This window comes from Nicotiana sylvestris, chromosome 8, assembly GCF_000393655.2.
Source record: "Nicotiana sylvestris chromosome 8, ASM39365v2, whole genome shotgun sequence".
NCBI classification, from domain to species: domain Eukaryota; kingdom Viridiplantae; phylum Streptophyta; class Magnoliopsida; order Solanales; family Solanaceae; genus Nicotiana; species Nicotiana sylvestris.
Genome location: NC_091064.1, coordinates 762,169 through 783,556, shown reverse-complemented (window position 1 = coordinate 783,556; position 21,388 = coordinate 762,169). Strand labels below are relative to the sequence as shown.

At 37.4% G+C, this 21,388-nt stretch overlaps 2 protein-coding genes across 2 annotated transcripts; both read left to right on the top strand.

Moving 5' to 3' along the window:
* The first annotated feature begins 977 nt into the window (after window positions 1-977).
* Window positions 978-11,189, top strand: LOC104239740 (uncharacterized). Its single transcript, XM_009794460.2, has 8 exons — window positions 978-1,308; window positions 7,152-7,264; window positions 8,119-8,168; window positions 8,600-8,833; window positions 8,967-9,119; window positions 9,727-9,822; window positions 10,069-10,089; window positions 10,739-11,189. Exons 1-8 carry the CDS (start codon window positions 1,040-1,042, stop codon window positions 10,904-10,906), a joined length of 1,104 nt encoding a protein of 367 aa, XP_009792762.1. The 5' UTR covers window positions 978-1,039; the 3' UTR covers window positions 10,907-11,189.
* A 9,253-nt stretch (window positions 11,190-20,442) lies between these two features.
* On the top strand, window positions 20,443-20,880 carry LOC138874454 (uncharacterized). Its single transcript, XM_070152896.1, has one exon. It carries the CDS (start codon window positions 20,443-20,445, stop codon window positions 20,878-20,880), a length of 438 nt encoding a protein of 145 aa, XP_070008997.1.
* Window positions 20,881-21,388: the final 508 nt, after the last annotated feature.

Below are 21,388 nucleotides of genomic sequence, written 5' to 3'. Positions count from 1 at the left end.
AACCCGGAATGAAACGGTCAATTGCTGCGCCTTAATCAATCTTCGAGTGAACAACCTAGTTGCAAAAAACTATCTCGGGCTTTGAATGACATTTTATTCTTAGCCACAACTTATTCGTTGATTCTCAAATTAGGACTTTGAGTTAGTTCCAGCCAAGCTTATCCTGGTGATAAATAGATGGTCGTATAAGGAAATATAATTCCAGCATAAAATTTGGTATAACTAATACAACATTTAATTTAGGTATAATACTCAGCATACCTAATGAGTCTTTTTTACTTGGCCGCATAAGGAAATAAAAAAAAAAATCCTCATAACTAATACAATATTGATTTGCAATATAAAATTATTTGTTACAACAACATACCTCTAATAATTTCTAAATTGTTTATTTATCCTAATAATATATACATTTTATTCATTACATATAATAATTCGTGCCATGTACATGTTTTCACAAAAATAATTTCGTCGAACATTTGGCATCATGCATTAGACTTATAGCATGTTTCGCCAAGCTTTTCCAATTCTAGAAGTACTTTTTTTTCAAAGAAAATTAGTTTTTTTTCCAAAGTTGAAGTGTTTGGCCAATCTTTTGGAAGAAAAAAAGTACTTTTAAGGAGAATCAGAAAAAGATAGCTTCTCTTTAAAAACACTTTTTTGAAAAACACTTTTGAGAAAAATACACTTAGAAGTAATTTTTAAAAGCTTGACCAAACATTAATTACTGCTCAGAAGTGTTTTTCAAATTAATTAGTCAAACATAAACTATTTCTAACCAAAAGTAATTTTAAGAAAAAATATGTTTCAAACTAAAGTGATTTTTTTCTTGGCCAAACAGGATATTAAGTAGTTAACAAACCTCAGAAAAGACAGAGTAGACGTTTATCACTAGAAATATAGAACGTACACGTGTTCACTTCCCGTTGGTCCAGTAGGATTTTGAGATTTTGATACTCTTTCAATTCAAACCACAAAGAAGAAATGGCAATAATTTTCAACCAAAACTCTCTTTCGCGCTCGCACCAAGAATTAGCAAATGGCATTCAGCTTCAAGCTTGACACTGTGAATCCCATTTTCTTCACCATAACTAAATCTCCAATAAGAAGAAACCGTAGTGTGTTGGCCTTTAAGTTGTCAGCTTCTTCAAGTGGAAATGCACAAATTGCAGAGGCATTTGAGGAAGGACAACTTGAAAGGCCTCGTTGGACAGGGGAAACCCCACTTTCACGTCTAGTTGGAGCTCTTATTTCCTTCAAACCGCTCTTCTCTATACTCAAACTTGGTGCCAGACAAGTTTTTATAAGGTCCTCCCACTTTTACATTCGCTATTTCTTTTGTTGAATTTTTGTGAATTATCTTAAAATTTAATCCGTTCAAGAAGGACAGTTTTTTCTTTTGGTTTTCCACCCGGTATTGGGTACCTGGGGTGCGACTATGTTCGGATTTGCACTAAGAAGTCCCCCATGTTGTGAAAGCTGAATATATAGAGAGTGATTAAATCACAACTACTATATCTAATAAATAGTAAATGAGACAATAATAAAAAGAACACCAGAAATTAACGAGGTTCAGCAAAATTTGATTTTTGCCTAGTCCTCGGACACAATCAACTCAAACTTTATTTCACTCCAAAAATATAAGTGAAATACTACAAGAGAGAAATAAGATTCAAATGCCTCAGGATGAGATAAGAAGGCAAGTGAGAGATGTTTACAAATGAACAAAACCCTTGCTATTTATAGAAGAGAAATTGCCTTAATAATGTCATACAAGACATCATATTAAGTGTGATCATGCAATGTAAATGCATGAAAAATGCATTTACCAATTTCTTCCAAAAAAGGGGCTTCAAATGTTCACACTAGTTCGCATTAATCTTGTCAAATTCAACAAATCCACCTTGGCAAGATTCCAACTTTTCAATTTTCTCTCAGTAATAAATTTTGATTGTGTCTTCAACTTCAATCTTCAAAGTTCAACAATGTTGAAACTTGATTACAGTCACTACTTTTGTTAGCATATCTGCAGGTTTGTCTGTAGTCCGAATTTTCTGCACCATGACTCCACCTTCTTCTATAATATCTCGTACAAAGTGATATCGAACATCAATGTGCTTCGTCCTTGCATGATAAACTTGGTTCTTTGCTAATTGGATAACACTCTGACTATCACAAAATAGTGTGATGTTTTCTTGACCAATACTAAGCTCTCTAAGCAACCCTTGAAGCCAAATTGCCTCCTTTATAGCCTCCGTAATTGTCATGTACTCTGCCTCAGTAGTAGACAAAGCAACCGTTGACTGCAAAGTAGATTTCCAACTAACTGGTGCATTTGCAAAAGTGAAAACATAACCAGTAGTTGATCTACACTTGTCCAAATCACCTGCATAATCCGAATCACAATATCCAACCAGATATCTTCCTGCTCAAATATCAATCCAACATCTACAATATTACGAATATACCGTAGAATCCATTTCACAGCTTGCCATTGCTCCTTTCCTAGATCATGCATATACCTGCTTACAACTCCGATAGCATGTGAAATATCAGGTCTTGTGCAAACCATTGCATGCATTAAGCTACCAACGACATTCACATATGGCACTCTTGACATATATTCTCGTTCAGTTTCATTCTTCGGCGACGTAGCAGCACTAAGCTTAAAGCGAGGAGCAAGAGAAGTGCTAACCGACTTCCTGTTCTCGTTCATGCCAAATCGATCTATTACTCTCTTCAAGTATTCTTTCCGAGATAGATAGAGTTTCTTTGAATGTCTATCTCTTTTTATCTTTATGCCAAGAATTTTCTTCGCCTCACCCAAATCCTTTATCTCAAACTCCTTTCTTAGTTGAATCTTCAACTTCTCAATTTCTTCTTGACTTTTGGAAGCTATCAACATATCATCAACGTATAGGAGAAGATATATGAAGGATCCATCTTCAAGCTTGCGCAATTACACACAATGATTGTATTTGCTTCTTCTGTACTTCTGTCGCAACATAAACTTGTCAAATAGTTTGTACTATTGTCTAGAAGATTGTTTCAATCCGTACAACAATTTTTCAAGTTTGCACACCATATTTTCCTTTCCAGCAACTTTAAATCCTTCAGGCTGAGTTATATAGATTTCTTCTTCCAAGTCTCCATGTAAAAATGCAGTTTTTACATCTAACTGAACTAGTTCCAAATTCAACTGTGCTACCAAAGCCAACAAAACTCTAGTGGAGGAGTGTTTCACGACTGAGAAAACACCTCATTATAATCAATTCCCTTTGAGCGTATCCTTTGGCCAACAATCTTGCTTTGTAGCGAACATCTTCTTGGTTAGGAAATCCTTCTTTCTTTGTAAATACCCATTTGCACCCAATTGCTTTCTTTTCCTTCGGGAGATTGGCCAATTTCCATGTGCGATTCTGATGAAGGGACTGCATTTCTTCATTCATGGCTATGCTTCATTTATCTTCTTCTGAACTTTGGACTGCGTCTTTATAAGTGGTAGGAATACCATCAGCTACAATTGAGGCTGCACAAGCCACCGTCTCTATGAGACGAACAAGTTTCTTTATTGTTCTTTTTGGCTTGCTAGTTGCTATTGATTCAAGTTGCTGTTGAGGTTCCTGAGTTGGAATCTCCCCCTCTACTGGCTCTACTTTCAGAGGAAAATCTTTTGTTGTTTCCTTGTTTTCTCCCTGTGTTGGGAAAATTAATTTTCCCTCAAACCACCTGCTTTGAAACATCATCAATTTGTTTGACATCTTCAACTGTCACTTATCTGTTACGGCAGATTCGTCAAAGGTAACATCTCTGCTGAATATAATTTTCCTTGTCTCTAAACACCATAAGCGGTATCCTTTGACTCCAGAAATAATTACCATAAATATAGCTTTCTTTGCTCTCGGATCCAATTTTGACTCTTTCACATGATAGTATGCAATTGAGCCAAATACATGCAAAAAATTATAATCTTCAGTAGGTTTTCCATACCATTTTTCAAATGGTGTCTTGCCTCCAATAGCGGCAGATGGTAGACGATTAATGAGGTGACATGCATATGTTATTGCCTCAACCCAAAATTCTTTGCCCAAGCCAGCATTGGACAACATACGCCGAACCTTCTCCAGCAAAGTTCGGTTTATGCGTTCTGCCACTCCATTCTGTTGTGGTGTATTTCTGACAGTGAAGTGTCTCAAAATGCCATCATCTTCACAAAGCTTATTGTAAAGATCATTTTTGTGTTCTCCACCGTTATCTGTGCGGAGACACTTTATCTTTCTGCCTGTTTTAGTCTCCATCATCGCCTTCCATTTGAGAAAAATTCCCAGTACCTCATCTTTGGTTTTCATAGTATACACCCACACATTTCGGGAAAAATCATCAATAAAGGTTACAAACTAGTGTTTCCCACCTAATGAAGGTGTTTTGGAAGCACCCCAAACATCAGAGTGAACATAATCCAAAATATCTTTAGTATGATGGATATCTATTCCAAATTTAACCCTTGTCTGTTTTTCCTTGACACAATGCTCACAAAATTCCAAATTGCAAGTCTTTACTCCTTTTAACATTCCTTGATGTGATAAATTTTCAAGGATTTTCCTCTAGCATGTCCCAAGCGTATGTGCCATAGCTTGGTTGCTTCTGCCTCCTTGTCATCAGTGGATGTCACTGTTGCTGTCCCAATAACTGTACTACCGTGATAGTGGTACATGTTATTATTTCACTGAATTCCCTTCATTACCACTAGTGTATCAGAGCATATTCTCATTATCCTATTTTCTGCAATGACTTTGAACCCCTTTGACTCTAGGGCTCCTACAGAAATGAGATTTTTCTTCAATTCTGGTACGTATCGAACATTTGTTAATGTTCTGATCAATCCATCATGGTTTCTTAATCGGATTGAACCAACACCATATGTGGTAAGAGGATTGTTATTTGTGGTGTGAATAACTCCACATTATCCTTCTTGAAAATCAACGAACCAATCCCGGTTGGGATACATATGATAGCTACAAGTTGAATCCAACAACCATATGTCACATGGTTTGAATGGCTCAGTTGTAACTAGTGAGAAATCAGAGTCGTCACAATCAACTACATTTGAATCCATGACAACCTTCCCATTGTTAGGTTTGACCTTGTTTTTCAACTTTGGACAATCTTTCTTCCAGTGCCCCTTTTCTCGGCAAAAGGCGCATTCATCTTTGTTGGGTCTGGATCTTGACTTGGATCTTCCTTTCTTCGTTCTCATATGATTTTGAGAATGACCTCTCCCGACCAATGCTTCTCCTTCTCCACTTTTTTTGTTTTTCTCTCTTTCTTTGTTCATAGCAGTACAAGACACAACAAACTTCTTCGAGAGATACTTCATCATTCTCATGGAGTAGAATAGTTTCGAGGTGCTCGTACTCATCGGGAAGTGAACTTAATAACATTAAAGGCATATCTCCATCACTAAAAGTCGCGTCTATATTCTGCAAATCTGTTGTCAACTTATTAAAGCTGGTGATATGATCATTCATTGTCGTACCAGGAACATATGTGAAGCGTAACAGTCTTTTTTTCATGTAAAGTTTATTTTGACTGTTTTTCTTCAATAATCTTCCAATGCATTCCACAATTTACTTACAGAAGTTTCTTTTCTGTATGGATACTTCTGTTCTCTTGCGAGGTAAGATCAAGCAACGCGGTTGATAATCTTCCAATCTCCTTCTCCGATATTGTTTGGTTTCTTTTCTTCTATGGCAATATCTAGCCCTTATTGAAAAAGGACATCAAGAACCTCAGTTTGCCACATCCCAAATGTCCTGACCCGTCAAAAATCTCAACTGCAAATTTCGCATTTGACATAATTTTTGTCATAAGCGAAGATGCCGACGACGTATTATTGACACCCGATGTGGACTCTTCATTTTTATTATCTCCCATTTTTACTACAGATACTATTTATTTGCTGATAGTACAGAACACCAAAGTAATTCTTTTCTAATGTGGAAGTTCAAACTATGTTGTAACCACAGAGCATACTAAGATAGAACCTTGGCTCTGATACCAATTATTACGGAAGCTGAATATATAGAGAGTGATTAAATCACAACTACTATATCTAAATGTAGCTAATAAATAGTAAATGAGACAATAATTAAAAGAACACAAGAAATTAACGAGGTTCGACAAAATTTAATTTTTGCCTAGTCCTCGAACACAATCAACTCAAACTTTATTTCGCTCCAAAAATATAAGTGAAATACTACAAGAGAGAAAGAATATTCAAACGCCGCAGGAGATAAGAAGGCAAGTGAGAGATGTTTATAAATGAACAAAACCCTTGCTATTTATAGAAGGAAAATTGCCTTAATAATGTCATACAAGACATCATATTAAGTGTGATCATGCAATGTAAATGCATGAAAAATGCATCTACCAATTTCTCCCAAAAAGGAGGCTTTAAATGTTCACACTAGTTCACATTAATCTTATCAAATTCAACACCCTATTGGGGGGTAGAACGCTCCCTAACAAAGGCGACTCCATACTCCGGCTCGAATCCTTGGCATCTGATTAAGGATGAAGGAGTACTTATCGCTCCACCGTAACCTTTGTTGGTTAAGAAGGAAATTGTTTCTATTTAGAGTATACTCTTTGTTTCAATTTATGTGTCTTACTTTCTTTTTTTAGTCTGCTTCAGAAAAATATCTTTTTTTTTTATATTTTGTACCATAACTATTTAACTCCAATGTTCCACATAACTTATTTAGGACCACAAGATATAAAAGTCTTCCTTACTTTTCTTAAGTTCTATGTCCAAATTTCTTTGTGTGACATGTGGAATCTACTCAATCCATACCGGAGCTCCGTTAAAGTCAAGATCAAAAAGACAATTAGCTAATTGCAAGAGTATGAATGGCGTCAAAGTATAACGAACATATTTCTTATAGTAGAGGGATAAACTTGAATCTTTTCCTCATGTTTTAAGTTTGTAATAAGCTACTCATGTACCTCAAGGTTTGAGCCAATTATGTGTAAATATTTTTTGTTAGTAGGTAGGGACAAACTTGATCATAATAACATTGTACTTGCTCCGCTACTATATTGAAATGTTTAAATTGCCTCAAGTTACATCTGATTTTGTGGGGTTTGAACAGTACAGCTGAGAAAACTAATATTCCATGGAGGGAGATGACAAAGGAGATACTGGATTCTGATGTTTACAAAGAGTTAGAGAGCATCCAGAATCCTGCCATTGCATATCCTGATTGTGAGTTTCTTATCAAACTTTTTTATATTTTTTCTTCTTTATCCCACCGAATTTAGTCTTAGACCGTGGAACAAGAAAGACATGGATCTATGTTCAGTATGCAATAAAAGCGCCCCCCCCCCCCCCCAAAAAAAAAAAAAAAAAAGAACTCCGTCCTAATTTATATGGCAGGCATGGAGTAAACTTGTGGTCTAAAATAAATTATAAATATTTGTGACAGATTAAAAAGGAAAGTATTGACATATAAACCGGGATAGAGGGAGTAATAAAGTAACTTGAATTTAGTTTCAGAGGCTGAAAATACTCAGTTAGCCAGGCTAGTGCTTGTAGTCCTAGTAATGGAGATGGCAAATAAGCAGAAGTTGATTTTTTGAGTATCTAAGAGATGAAGTGTTTTTGCATTGTGTAATTTGTTTGAGGTGTTAGAAGAGAATGGGATAAATGCAGATGGGAACTATTTATATCAAAGCAAATTTGCTCTGGTGGACTAACCACTAGGTATTTAAAGGAAACTAATGTTACAGAGAAGGCTTATATCTTAAAGTTATGCACTACTTTATCTATTAATGGTGAAAACTTGACTGTAATATGGAGCGCCGAGCGCCATGACATTCAAAGGTCGAAACCATGATATATTTATTAGCTTGAAATATTATTACAAGTGCAGGGGTCGAAACCATTGTCCGTTTAATGTAAACTCCTGTTACATTATGACATTTCTCAATTTGTGCGTGTCATCCTTTTACATTATGTACTTAAGGACTGAAAGACCACTTTTTCTTTTAAATTTTTTATTGTAATGGATCACCCTTCCCGAAACACAAACTGGTTGACACAGTGATTGCTTGTTCCAGATTATCTAAATCCCTTCCACGCGTATGATGAAGGCAACCTCTCCTGGCTGGTAAGAGTTAAAATAGATCCCAAACATGTCTTTTGAGCCCCTAAAAGCGGCACATTGAAAGTTTCAATCTTTTCTTATCAGATTTCTTCAGTTTCGTGCATAATTTCAAGTTATATTATATTTATGTTTGATTTGTACTTCATTGGTTGGTCACGGGTTCGAGCCGTAGAAACAGTCTCTTGCAGAAATGCAGGGTAAGGCTGCGTACAATAGACCCTTGTGGTCTGGCCCTTCCCCCGGACCCCGTGCATAGCGGGAGCTTAGTGCATCGGGCTGCCTTTTGTACTTCATTGGTTTTGTGCTTCTGTTGGTTCTTTGGTCTCTGGTGATCAAGTAATAGAGGATATGATATATCCTTTTTGTTATGTGCTTATGATTATTTGGTTATGAAGCTGGTTAGAAATTTACATCAACTTAATTAACTACTGTAGGCTGCAGCTGAAGCAGAGGCTGCAACTATGTCTATGGTGAGACGTGCAATACCTAATGCTTCTTCACTTGAAGAAGCAAACCAGATAGTACGCGGAAATTGGCTTGATGCAATCGAAAAACATCATCAACAATATTCCGCAGACTTCTCAATCAGAGACATTCTTGACATTGGATGCTCGGTTGGTGTGAGCACGGGATATCTTGCGGACAGATATCCTTCTGCTAAAGTGACTGTGAGTACGAACAAACATTTATAATTTCATCTGTTTAGGAGAAAAAGAAGGCTGGAGAATGGCAAATGCAGTAATAACTTCTGAAATAACATTTCCAATCTTAAATACTTCTGATTCTTGATTTCTTGTGCAGGGTCTGGATCTTTCACCATATTTTCTTGCTGTTGCTCAGTATAAAGAAAAGAAAAGAAACCAGAGAAAGAATCCTCTAAGCTGGATACATGCAAACGGTGAAAACACTGGCTTGCCTTCCAAATCATTTGACCTTGTTTCAATTGCTTATGTGGTATGTTGTCTAGCACACTACACAGATAAATCACTTTCTTTACAAGATCGAATTACCTTTGCATCCTTCCCTGCACTTAGTATCCGATTAGTAGCAAATTCTCTAGATAACATACTTTTTTTCCCAGCATTATGGTATTTGTGACTGTTCAAAGCGACATTAGTTGTTCGATAAGTGATCGCAATTGGTCAAATAAAAAGAAAGGATGCAGCCCCTGTACTATCCAAAATCGAGAAACTTTGCCTTTCGTTGAATTTTTGGTCTAATCTTACCCCTGCCGCTAGGAAAAGTCTCATTTTTGCCATTGACCATAACCGAGTTCCAATCTGAGATATTTTAAAGCCAGAGTCAAAAATTAAGGGGTAAATATGGACATTTTTTCTCGGAGAATTTGGACAATTGGAGTCCTCTCATTTCATGCTATAGCTCTATTAATGGTAAAGGCAAATATGAGAAAATTTGCTAACAGCAAGGATATGAACAGAACAAAAGTTTAACAGAGAGCAAGATTGAGCGATTTCGGATAGTACAGAAGCAAATTTGAACCGTTCCCGATTTTATTGAAGTTAATATTCACTAAACTTTTGACTCTCTACTGTTTGTGCAGTTTCATGAATGTCCTGAAAGAGCAATAAGAAATTTAGTGAAGGAGTCATTTCGGATACTTCGACCTGGAGGAACTGTTGCTATAACTGATAACTCGGTAATTATCTAATTAACTGATAACTATTGTTATTACTCCCTCCTTTTAATTTATGTGAACCTATTCATATTTGGAAACAGTTTACCTTTATGCAATAATTTATAGCCACACAATTTATATGTACCTCATTTTACACCTCAAGTTCAAAAGTTTTCTTAAACTCCGTATCCAGTTAAATATGTTCCCATAAATTGAAACGGAGGGAATACCATTTTACATCAGTCTTATCTTGCTTTTCTTCTGCAGCCAAAGTCCAAGATTCTTCAGGTATGTCCAATTCTTTCACTTACACATTTCAAACACAAACTATTCAAGATAAAGTTTCAAATTGGCTGGTCTGCTTTACTCAACAATTTCGAGAAAATGACAAAAATGATCCCTTATATTTGGAGATAGATTAACATAGTCCCTTAAATATACTCTTAAGCAGTATTGATCCTTGTAGTTTGCCTAAAGTAAGCATATTTTGTCCCCCTTCTATTATTCAACAAACTTTGATGGTTAGATTAGGGAGAACTGTGAAAGAAAAGATTTACCCGGAAACACCAGGAGAGTACCGTCAAATCCTAGAATCTGCATTACCAAAAATCACACCAAACACCAGAAATAGACTAAAAATAGCAAAAAGCGCTCCAGACACCAAAAGTAGACAAAAAATAACCGAAACTACACATCCAAATGTGAGCTCTCATTAAATCTAATTACTAGAGTTTCTTAAATATTTGACGAAAACCAAAAGTGCTCAACTTTGGCAAACTTGAAGGACCAAAATTGCTCAGGGTATATTCAAGGGACTATCATAGACCTACCACCAAAATTAGGGACCGCTTTTATCATTTTCTCCAACAATTTCAAACATAGAGTATGAACAAAATATTTATAAGTCCCAACTTCTCTTCGGATTTCCAATGTACAGGAATTACCGCCAGTGTTGTTTACATTAATGAAGAGCACAGAACCTTTTCTGGATGAATACTACTTGACTGATCTTGAAAGAGTAATGAAGGAAACTGGTTTTGCCAATGTACAAACTGTTCTCACTGATCCTAGACACAGAACTGTTACTGCCACCGTGCCTTACTAACTTTCCTTTACTTGCTGAGACATGTTTGTTAGCCATCTGCTCAGGAAATTGGAAAAGAAAACATATACTATTGATCTGTAAAGTTTGGAGCAGATTTTTTGTGTCCTGATCCATCATTTTCTCAAGGAGCCACCTTGTACAACTCAATAATTTGTCAGAAGAAAAGAAAATATGCTGCCACTTTTGTAAACATGAAATTGTATTACTTTTTCTTTAGTCGGAATTTGTGGTTGGAAAATAGTGATTTTCTGGTAGTGTTATATATTCGCTTTATCATTTAGAAGGGTTGTAACATAGCTACCTTTCTGCTTTTGGGTACTCTTCTTTCGGAAAATATTTACCTACATCCGATATTATAAGTCACTCAACCTTATTAGTTAAGGGTCTAGTTGTAGCATGGCTCCCACATTGCACTGCCTGTCTCCACATCTATTCGGTAAAAGAAATGTAACAGTCCAGCCCGCTAGTGATATTGTCCGTTCTGGGCCTAGACCCTCACGGATTTAAAACGCGTCACTAGGGTCTAAGGCTTGTTAACTTATATACCCAACATCCCTCCTTGACAAGTAGATAGCCCAGGCTTTGACAAGTCCAGCATCAGTAGTGGTGTGGAAATGACTCTTTGACATAACTAAAATTTTCCATGAATTTGTCCAATCCTAGAGGTTTGTGAAGACTAAAGAATTTCTCTGTGGACAATACTCAAGTGATAGCTACTTAAGCTTTTCGTGAAGATGTTGGAACTAAATTTGCACAGTAAGGGAATGGTTGCAGTGCTTTTCAACTTAAATCCGTGAACTTCTAACTTTCAAACTCTAATACTCTCTGTCCCGTTTTACGTGACACTCATGCTATTTAGCGAGTCAAAGAGTTTTTTGACTATAATTTTCCCCAAAAAAATGATTTTTTTTCAGTTGACTCCCGGGTGGAATACAAATTTTCGTGAAATATTTCTCTTATAAAATGAAATAAAAGACAACTAATCAGTTCACGAGAGCATTACCTGCTTTATATTTTATTCTATATATACTAAAAATTACTTGTATTATTTCATTTTAAAAATACGGTTAAAACAAATGATATCCAACTTATATACTAAGAGGACTTGAACGTGTATGCATATTAGAGGTGATAGTAAGCGGGTCATCCAAAAAAAATATTGGGGCATTTGCATCTATACCCGCTTTTTGGGTCACGTTTTAACTTGTGCTCGCTTTGCAAAAAAAATTACAAGCGTACCCACTTTTCGCGTAACTTCAGCATACGGGGCTGAAGTAGCAAAGACAATCACGCAAAACATCAGCATTCCAGTAGACGGGACTGAAGTAGCAAGTGTGCTGAACCAAGTGTGCTGAAGTTTTTATTTGTAATTGTTGAACTTAAGCATAGTAGCTGAAGTTTTGTTCTCTATTTGCTGAAGTTTTTGTTTGTAATTGCTGAAGTTTTTGTTTTTGTAACTGACGAACTTCAGCTCTAGAGCTGAAGTTTTTGTTTTTGTAACTGGCGAAGTTATTGTTTGTAACTGGCGAACTTCAGCCTTCTTAGAGTTGAAGTTTTAACTGACTTTCCATATGATTAGATGTCAATTTGGTTTGATTAGATTGCCTCCTTCAAATGGTGTTAACTTGATATTCAAAGACAATATCCTTTAAACCTAGAAGCTAGGAAGTTTCTCTGTTGGATACTTTTTCACTGCCACTGGTTGCCCATTTAATTTCTTCTTATTTATTTGTTCATGTTTAACCTTTTTCAGTCCTATTGACTTACTATGGGTCTTGAATACCTTATTTTTCTCAGGTCTTTTGGAATTATAAAACAGTTTGACAGCATCACCAAAAAACATTTGATAAGGAAGCTTTGAATTTCTTCTAATGGAACTATCGGATTGAGGGCGGATATAACTTTGAGGAGGAGAAGGAGGAGGAGGAAAAAGGAGGCTGGAGTTGTTTAAAAAATGGGTACAAGTTAAAACTTTTTAAAAAAAATGGTATAGGTTAAATAGAGACGACCAAATAGGGCGCCCCATGCAATTTTTACAAAAATATTAGATGTGCAAGGTCCACGACTTTTCTCATCCAAAAAATTAACATTATTAATATAAGGTCACATATTTGCACGTTATTTTAAAGTTATGGTATATATTCGTGTGTATAGTTCCAAAAGTATGACAGAAATACACAACCCCTATAAACTAGGTACCAAAAGTGCAAGTTACTCTATTTTAAATTTTTAATGAAAAGCTGAAACTTTAGCTGAAGCCTCAAATTGCAAATGAAAGTACATATTTCCTGATACGATTACTAAAGAATATGGTGACACGGATAGGATCTCTATCGTTAACCAGATGAAAAGATCCTGATAATTAGAGGGTATTTCCTATTTAATGGGCCTTAAGCAGTGAGAATTCGAATGAGAAATTTTCATAAAGCATTATCTTTTAGTGGTAATTAGCTATCTATAGATATCATTTGCTATATTATGGTTCGTAGATACGTTTTCTGTTGTTATAAAATGTATTAGATGTATTTAAGCTACTGTATTCATGAATACAATAGCAAAAATAGGCGTGAATCAGGGAAGTCCAGCTAATCAGTTATTGTATTCGGGTGTATTCGACTGTATTCATAGCGTGAAATATGAAATTACAGCTGGACAAATTATTGTATTTGACTGTATTCACGGCGTGAAACAGGGGGTTACACTGTTTTTAAATGGTAAGTGAATCAATTAACATAATAAACCCCTAATATAGCTCAACAAACTCAATTATAACACAAATTTTGTATTTTCAGTTATAAAAAATTTCTCAACCAAAAAACACCCCAAAAGCATAGCAATCTTCTGAGAAATTATATAATACATCTGAATACATAAATTATATTAATTAAAAAATATATATGAATATATTCATGAAATACAACGAGACAGTGAATACAATGAAATACATGGAATACAACGAGATACATTGAAGTACAATAAAAAAAAGACAATGAATACAATGAAATGCATGAAAATACAACGAGATATATTGAAATATATTAACAAAAAATTCAAGTTGCTCAGCCCCAAATTCCGTCGTCTTTGTTCAAGAACAAACCCTAATTTCCAGCGAATCCGCCGTCGAGCAATGGTGGCAGAATAAGGACTCTGTTAAAGAGATGTAAAAAGCCATTTGTTGAATTTTGCTCATTCTTACTTACAACATATATCATATACTATCAAGCGTCATGATTTCCAAAGAATTATAACTTTCTAAATGACATGGCTTCACTTCAGTTTATTCGTCAATATGAAGATCAAGGCATTCCTCTGTCAATCCAATTCATTGGTAATTGGGATTCGCGCTTGAAGCTGGGCCTTGATTGGCAGCATAATCTAGACCAAGAGCAATCTAGCAAGAGGCAAGAATTGTTCGATTGTAAACTTCAAAATCGTTAAATGAGGAGGCATTATGGAAAGTGAATCAATTACAATGGCGAAGAAGAGCCAAAGCAATGTCCGATGGGATTGGAGAAATTGGGATCGGAAAGAACGTAGGTGACGTGGGTGAGAGAAATTTTGAGATTGAGCATCGTGTTTTCAGGGAATGGGGGAAGAGAAAGGCATGTATCAAAGTAGAGAGAAAAAAAAAATAGTGTAACTGAATAACGTATTTAGTAGCTTAGGGATAGAAGGTAACCAAAATTAGATATTTTGCTATAAACATTAAAATGTATCTATAGAATATAATTTTTTTAAATGGTATTTATATAAAATAAATAAGGTGTTAACCTTTGCTATAGGAGGTAAAAATCAATGCGGATAATGGATGGAGTAGCAAAAATGGAATAGGAGCTAACATGCAGTTATAGTATTGTGATCTGTTATCAAAAGGGGTATAACCTAGCTCGAGCTTAGGATTACATTATCACCAAAAAAAAAAAAAAAAAGTGTCCAATCACAAAAATCTGATGTTGAGATCCTTTGCGTAAACTTAGGATTGCACTTACTAATAATCCATTATGAATTTTGGCAGCTAATTATTAGTACGTGCACTTGAATCTTGACGCTTATGCAAAGAGTTAGGTAAATACATCCAATTCAAACCAAATATATACTCCTTCTGTCCCAAACTTATGTAGTGCACTTCCCTTTTTCCCTTGTTATAAAAAGAATAATATTTTTAAAAGGCTTTTTTTTTCTTTCTAAAATATATAAAATGGTAGCCCGTGTACAAGGTATTCCATATTTACGTAGGATTCGAGAAAGGGTTGTACCCCAAAGCTTGTTATGTGGACAACCTAACATAATGCAAGTACTAGTAGTTGCTTCCATGACTCGAATTCATGACCTATATATCACACAAAGAAAATTTTATCGTTACTTTACTGCTCCCTTCTTTTTAAAATATATGTCCAGTCAAAATACATCATATAGAATGAGACGAGGGAACAGTGGCTGGTGTCACTATCTTTTAAAATTGAGATTTCCGTGAACGTACAAACGCTTCATTCCAAAAGTTGTTGTAAGGTGGTCTGTTGTTTAGGATTACATATAAAACCAAATCAGTGGGCCAGCCATTGACGAAAAATGGCCCATCACAGAATATTAATTGGGTAACTTTTCTTTTAAGGTTTCACATTGTTTTTCCACTTTGCTTCCTTTTTTTTTTTGTGTGTGTATGGGGGTAACACACATACATAATTTTTGATGTCAACTTGTTAATGCATGAGTTAGGGGGGGGGGGGGTCAAAATGAACAATTTATCGAATTTCAGTGAGTTAAAATGGATGGACGCGATGAACGGGCTGCTAGCTCAAAGTGAGTTGCGTAGTGTAAATATGTGTTAAAGGAGTGAGTCAGTACCGCCTAAAGGTGTGATGGGATGAATAATATCATTACTATTGTGGGCGGCTTTCCAGCCATGTCTCATGACCCCTTGCACGTGTCTCATGGTGTCTTAGCAAGTCTCCCAACATCTAGTGCCATGGACGGTTCCGTGGTTTTAGCCGCGCAAAATGACAAGCGCCCATCCACAGGAGATGCCAACAGTGTCGCGTGCACGTAGACTTTGATGCTAGAGTAGTTTTACTTCATGTATTTCCATTATGTCTCTGTAGCTTAGTTAGGTCAAGTCCTGTAACTTTGATTTATTTTATTTTTTTAAGCATTATTAGGGGGATCAAGCAATCAAACTTTCAAGCAAGCAAACAATTCTTTGTACTGGCATCTCTTTCCCTCGACAACGTGTTGCTTTTCTGTTATAGCTTTCATTAATGCAATCAAGCTTTCTTTCATTCTCAATTCTCTTTTCTGTTCTCTCAAGTGCTCTTGACATTTATTTTTTCGTACGGTACTGACAATCTCGTCCACTGTACGGAGGGGATCCCAGTTGACGGATAGTAACTACAAGGACATCGTTGCTTATCCTTATGTCACCCTTTAGGAATCTCAAGAAGGCGCCGCGTAACAGTTGGTACCAGAGCCTACGCTCGATATTGGACAAGGGAATACATTGCCATTATCACCATTTCTGACCATGGTGAATCATGGGGACCACATTGCGGCCCTTGAAGAGACGGTTGATGTAGTACAACCCATCATGAATAGGTGCCCTATCTAAGAACCAGTCTAGTGCAAAGGTTGGATGACATGGACCGCAAGATGCGGCAGGCCGAAGGTGACATCGCGAATATCAGTCGCGACTCTGAAGGAGACCGACAAACGGCAGCCGCTGAGGCAGTCGAAATTTTTGGTAAATTCGAGGGCCTCCAACAAGAGCAGATTGAGGATTTAGCCTATAGGGCACAAAAGGCAGACAAGGTGACTGCCATGCAGCAAATCATAGAAAACTTGACGGGCCAACTCAATGTTGTCAATGCTGCACTACAAGGCTTACTTTGAGGAGGCGAAAACCAGATCGGGGGTGCTGTGAACCTCGCTCTTGTGCCACAAAGGCTGATGATTCCTGATCCAAAACCCTACAATGGGCTTGGAATGCCAAGTAAGTGGAGAACTTCATCTTCGACATCGAACAATACTTAGATACCGTGAGTGAGTTATAAGAAGCAAAAAAGGTAGCAACTGCTGCCATGTATCTTCAGGTGATGCTAAACTCTGATGACGAACGAAGCCATCAGGGTCAGCGAGGATGCTTTTGAGACATGGGCAAACCTGAAGGCATCCATACGCCTATAGTTCTTCCTCGAAAATGTTGTGTACAATGCACGGAGAAAGCTCCGGGAGCTCCGCCATACCAAGTCACTACGGGATTACGTGCGAAAATCGGACAAAGACAAACTTTTCACATTCCTGGAAGGTTTGAAATATTATGCCCGTATGGAGCTGCAAAGACAAAGGGTAGACACCTTACCCAAGGCAATCCAAGCAGCAGAATGCCTTGGGGACTACTAAGTAGAAGCTCGGAAGGATAGGCCTCAATTTCCCGTCCGAGGAGGATACAAAGGGGCTATCCCAGCAATGGTGGCCCTAGCGGAAGTGGAGGAGACCGGAGTGCAACCAAATCTAAGGCTTCTTCCTTAGGTAGCAATAATGTTGCATCTCACAACAACGATCGGGGAAGAAAGCCTTCTTAAGAATTCCATCATTGCGGCGGGCTTCATTAGGAACAATGAATGCCCACAAGCACAAATGAATGTCCATCAAACTTTTGATGATGGGACGGATGACAACACATACGATGCTAACCAGACAGAACCAATAGGCGCCTTCAACACACTCGTTTGTTCTATTTCTGAGGCCATAGCCGGGACCAGTGTTGACATTCGTAAGAAGAGGACACATGCCCAACCACCAAGAAAAGGAAAGCGAAGGCGGATGAGTGGTATCCTCTTAACCAAGAGAAGACCTTGATGATTATCGGGATGAAAGTTAATGGCAAGCCTATTTGGGCAATGATAAACACGAGCGCTAATCATAACTACTTAGCCTCAACTCAAGTACAACGCCTTGGTCTAGTTGTGGGAAAATGGCAGAGGCCGTGTCAAGGATATCAACACACCGCCTCAGCCAGTGGTGGAATAGACAAAGGGGTGCTAGTGAAGCTTGGGCCTTATGAAGGAAAAGTCAACTTGCACGTGGTAGTCATAGATGACTTCGAGTTGATAGTTGGTTTGGAATTCATGAGGCAAACCAACACCATTCCTATACCTTATGCCGACATGCTACTGGTGATGGGAGCAAACGGGGCAAAGCCTTGTATTATCCCATGTACAATCATAAAGATGATCGTTGAGAACATTTCGACCTTGCAGTTGAAGAAGGGAGTCAAAAGACATGAACCTACGTTCTTGGCTACCCTCTGTAATGAAGATATAGAATGCTCTTCGGGTCCTATTCCTACACCCGTGAAGGAGTTGTTAAAGGAGTTTGAAGACATCATGCCACAAGACATGCCAAAATGATTCCCACCTAGGCACAATGTAGACCAAGAGATTGAGTTAGTGCCAGGTGTAGAGCCCCCCACCCGGGAGCCTTGCTAAACATGGGGATCATTGTGCCCTCCATGTCCCCTTATGGGTCCCCTATGCTATTTCAAAAGAAACATGATGACACCCTATGACTCTGTATGGATTATCAGGCCCTAAACAAAAACACAATAAAAAACAAGTACCCTATACTGCTAATGACAGACTTATTCGATAGATTGGGTGGTGCTACAACGTTCACCAAAATAGACCTGAAGACGGGTTACTGCCAAGTTCGAATTGCTGAGGGAGATGAACACAAGTCAACCTGTGTGACAAGATATAAGTCGTACTTCCTGGTCATGCCATTTGGTTTGACTAATGCTCCAGCCACATTTTGCATCTTGATGAACCAAGTCTTCCGAGAGTACATTGACAAATTCGTAGTGGTTTACTTGGACGATATTGTGGTATATATCAAAACATTGGAGGAACACCTGGAGCACCTGCGGAAGATCCTAGCCCGAATGTGGGAGCACAAACTATATGTGAAGCTATCGATAATCAATTCTAAATTTGTCATCATCAAAAAGGGAGAAATTGATATGTTATAAGTACTTTGATCATAAGTACTTTACTTTATGTTTTGATGATCTAACAAACATACTATCCAGAACAAGATAAGGAATCTGTTATACATTTACAAAACCTTAAGATCACAAAGTTCCAGTTTGGGATCCAACGTGGGATATAACTCAACTTTTCAGAGTGGAAGGAATAACTGAGGGAACAGGTCTCTACAAGTTCCCAAGGAGACTGTATGAAGTCAACTCTCCAGTTGGAAAGTTGCTGCCTGCACACACTACACTGTACAAGAATAGTGCGACAGTCAACTTTCTGTGGAAGGCTTTTTACCTACCTTGCTTACATCATTGTAAGTGATGTCACACATGTATAAATACAATCAAGGAGGTTAAAACAACTTACTTCATGAGAGAACAAGATAAGGAATCTGATACAATTAAGTTCCATTGCATTCAAAATAACCAGTCAGATGTCTGGTTCAATTCTCAATGAAATCAGATAAGGAAATAGTAGAGGGACTAGATAGGGATCAGTTTCCCTCGTCATTGTACAGTCAACTCTACAGTTGTAAAAGTTGTTGCACTGTATCGTCTGACAGGCTGCTGCACTGTACCGTCTGCAGCAGTACAGCAACACAGCTGTAGCTTGCTAAGGCCAAACTAAAGGGAACTTTATTGCATCATCCTTGATGACATCACACACATATATTATCAACATGAGGCAAGAGATTTGATCTTTCTAACACTTGCAAAATCAAAAGAAAATATTCTCTCAAGTGCTAGCCACAACCTCTCTCAAGAACAAAGCTGCTGCAACCTCAAGGACCTGATCCAAAGATTGAAGATATCTTAAGTCCTTAGGTTTGTTGAGTCTTTGTTATTTGTTCTTCATTTTTAACTCTTACTTACCTTAGTTAGAAGCATTGTCTAGTAACTCCTTTGTAAAACCATAAACTTTCTGAGTTTGTGTTGTGACTAGAGTTAGTCATAAGTTGAAGTCTTTGTAACTAGTGAGTGACAAAGTGGCTTATGGTAAGTCTATCACAAGTTAGTTAAGTTGAAGTTTTTGTAATAGAGTCATTACAAAGTGGCTTGTAATAGTGTGTTTACAAGCTAGTGAAGTTGAAAGCCTACAAGTGTAAGTCATGGTTTTTGTCCCCTTGAGTTGGAATTTTTCCACGTAAAAATCCTTTGTGTTCTTCATTTACTGCTGAGTTACTGTGGGAACAATTAGAGAACCTGATTCCCTACACTGTTTGGTTTTACAGTCTGTTGCTTACAGTGGGAACTGATAGAGAATCTGGTTCTCTATACAGTCTGGTGGACACCTAGTTTCTAGTATCAGAGAAGGTTCTTTCTAAAAGGTTAACACCTAGAAAGGATCTTCATGGCTGCTCCACCAAACTTTGAGGAAGGACAATCAACATATATACCACCAAGATTTAACGGCCAATACTATGGTTGGTGGAAAACAAGAATGCATGACTTTATTATGGCTGAGGACTTAGAGCCGTGGGATGTAATCTATGATTGACCTTTTATTCCCATGAAAACTGTTGGTGAGGGAACATTTACAGTCCCAAAAACAAGAAAAGAGTACAACGATGCTGATAGAAACGCTATTGGGAAGAATTTTAGGGCAAAGAAGATTTTTGTTTGTGGTATCGGGCCAGATGATTACAACCGCATCTCAGCTTGTCAGTCTGCTAAGGAGATTTTGGAAGCTCTTCAAACTGCCCATGAGGGAAATACTCAGGTTAAACAGTCCAAAATTGATATGCTTACTACTGAGTATGAGCTTTTTAAGATGAAGGAGGATGAGTTTATTCAAGATATACACACACGTTTCACCTCCATTATTAATGAGCTTCACTCCCTTGGTGAAGTCATCCCAAGAAACAAGCTGGTCCGGAAAATACTCAGTGTTTTACCAGGTTCTTGGGAAAGTAAAGTGAATGTTATCACTGAAGCCAAGGATTTGTAGAAGCTGACCATTGATGAACTCATTGGATATCTCAAAACTTATGAGATGAAGAGAAATAAGGATCTTGAAAGAAGAGAACCCGAGAAGGAGAAGAACCTGGTTCTCAAGGCTGCCAACAAAGATTCAAGTAGTGATGAATCTGACATGGAGTATCTCACTTGAAGATTCCAAAAGATGATTCTGAAAAATGGTGGGATTCCAAAGAAAGAAGTTCCAGCAGGAATTTCGAAGAAAATGATTGCTGCCATAAGTGTAGAAATTTTGGACACTTCATTAAAGACTGTCCTCTTCATAAGTAGGATCATTACAAAATCAACACTTAAAATGCCACTACAAGGAAGTCCTTGACAGAAAGTTCAAAAGAAGAGATGCTGCTGACAACATGGTGAAGCAAGCCCTGGTTGATTGGGGAAATTCCTCTAGTAAATCTGAAGGTGAAAATATGATGGTTGCTGACAATGGATCTTCAGAATATGAGTCAATCTTTGCACTTATGGCCAAATATGAT

What these genes read in the sequence shown, in the direction of transcription:
- LOC104239740 (XM_009794460.2), top strand. Translation starts at nt 1,040, where the DNA reads ATGGCATTCAGCTTCAAGCTTGACACTGTGAATCCCATTTTCTTCACC. An exon ending in GCCAGACAAGTTTTTATAAG is followed by an intron (nt 1,309 to 7,151) that starts GTCCTCCCACTT and finishes GGGTTTGAACAG; the next exon opens with TACAGCTGAGAAAACTAATA. An exon ending in CAAAGTCCAAGATTCTTCAG is followed by an intron (nt 10,090 to 10,738) that starts GTATGTCCAATT and finishes TCCAATGTACAG; the next exon opens with GAATTACCGCCAGTGTTGTT.
- LOC138874454 (XM_070152896.1), top strand. Translation starts at nt 20,443, where the DNA reads ATGAAAACTGTTGGTGAGGGAACATTTACAGTCCCAAAAACAAGAAAA.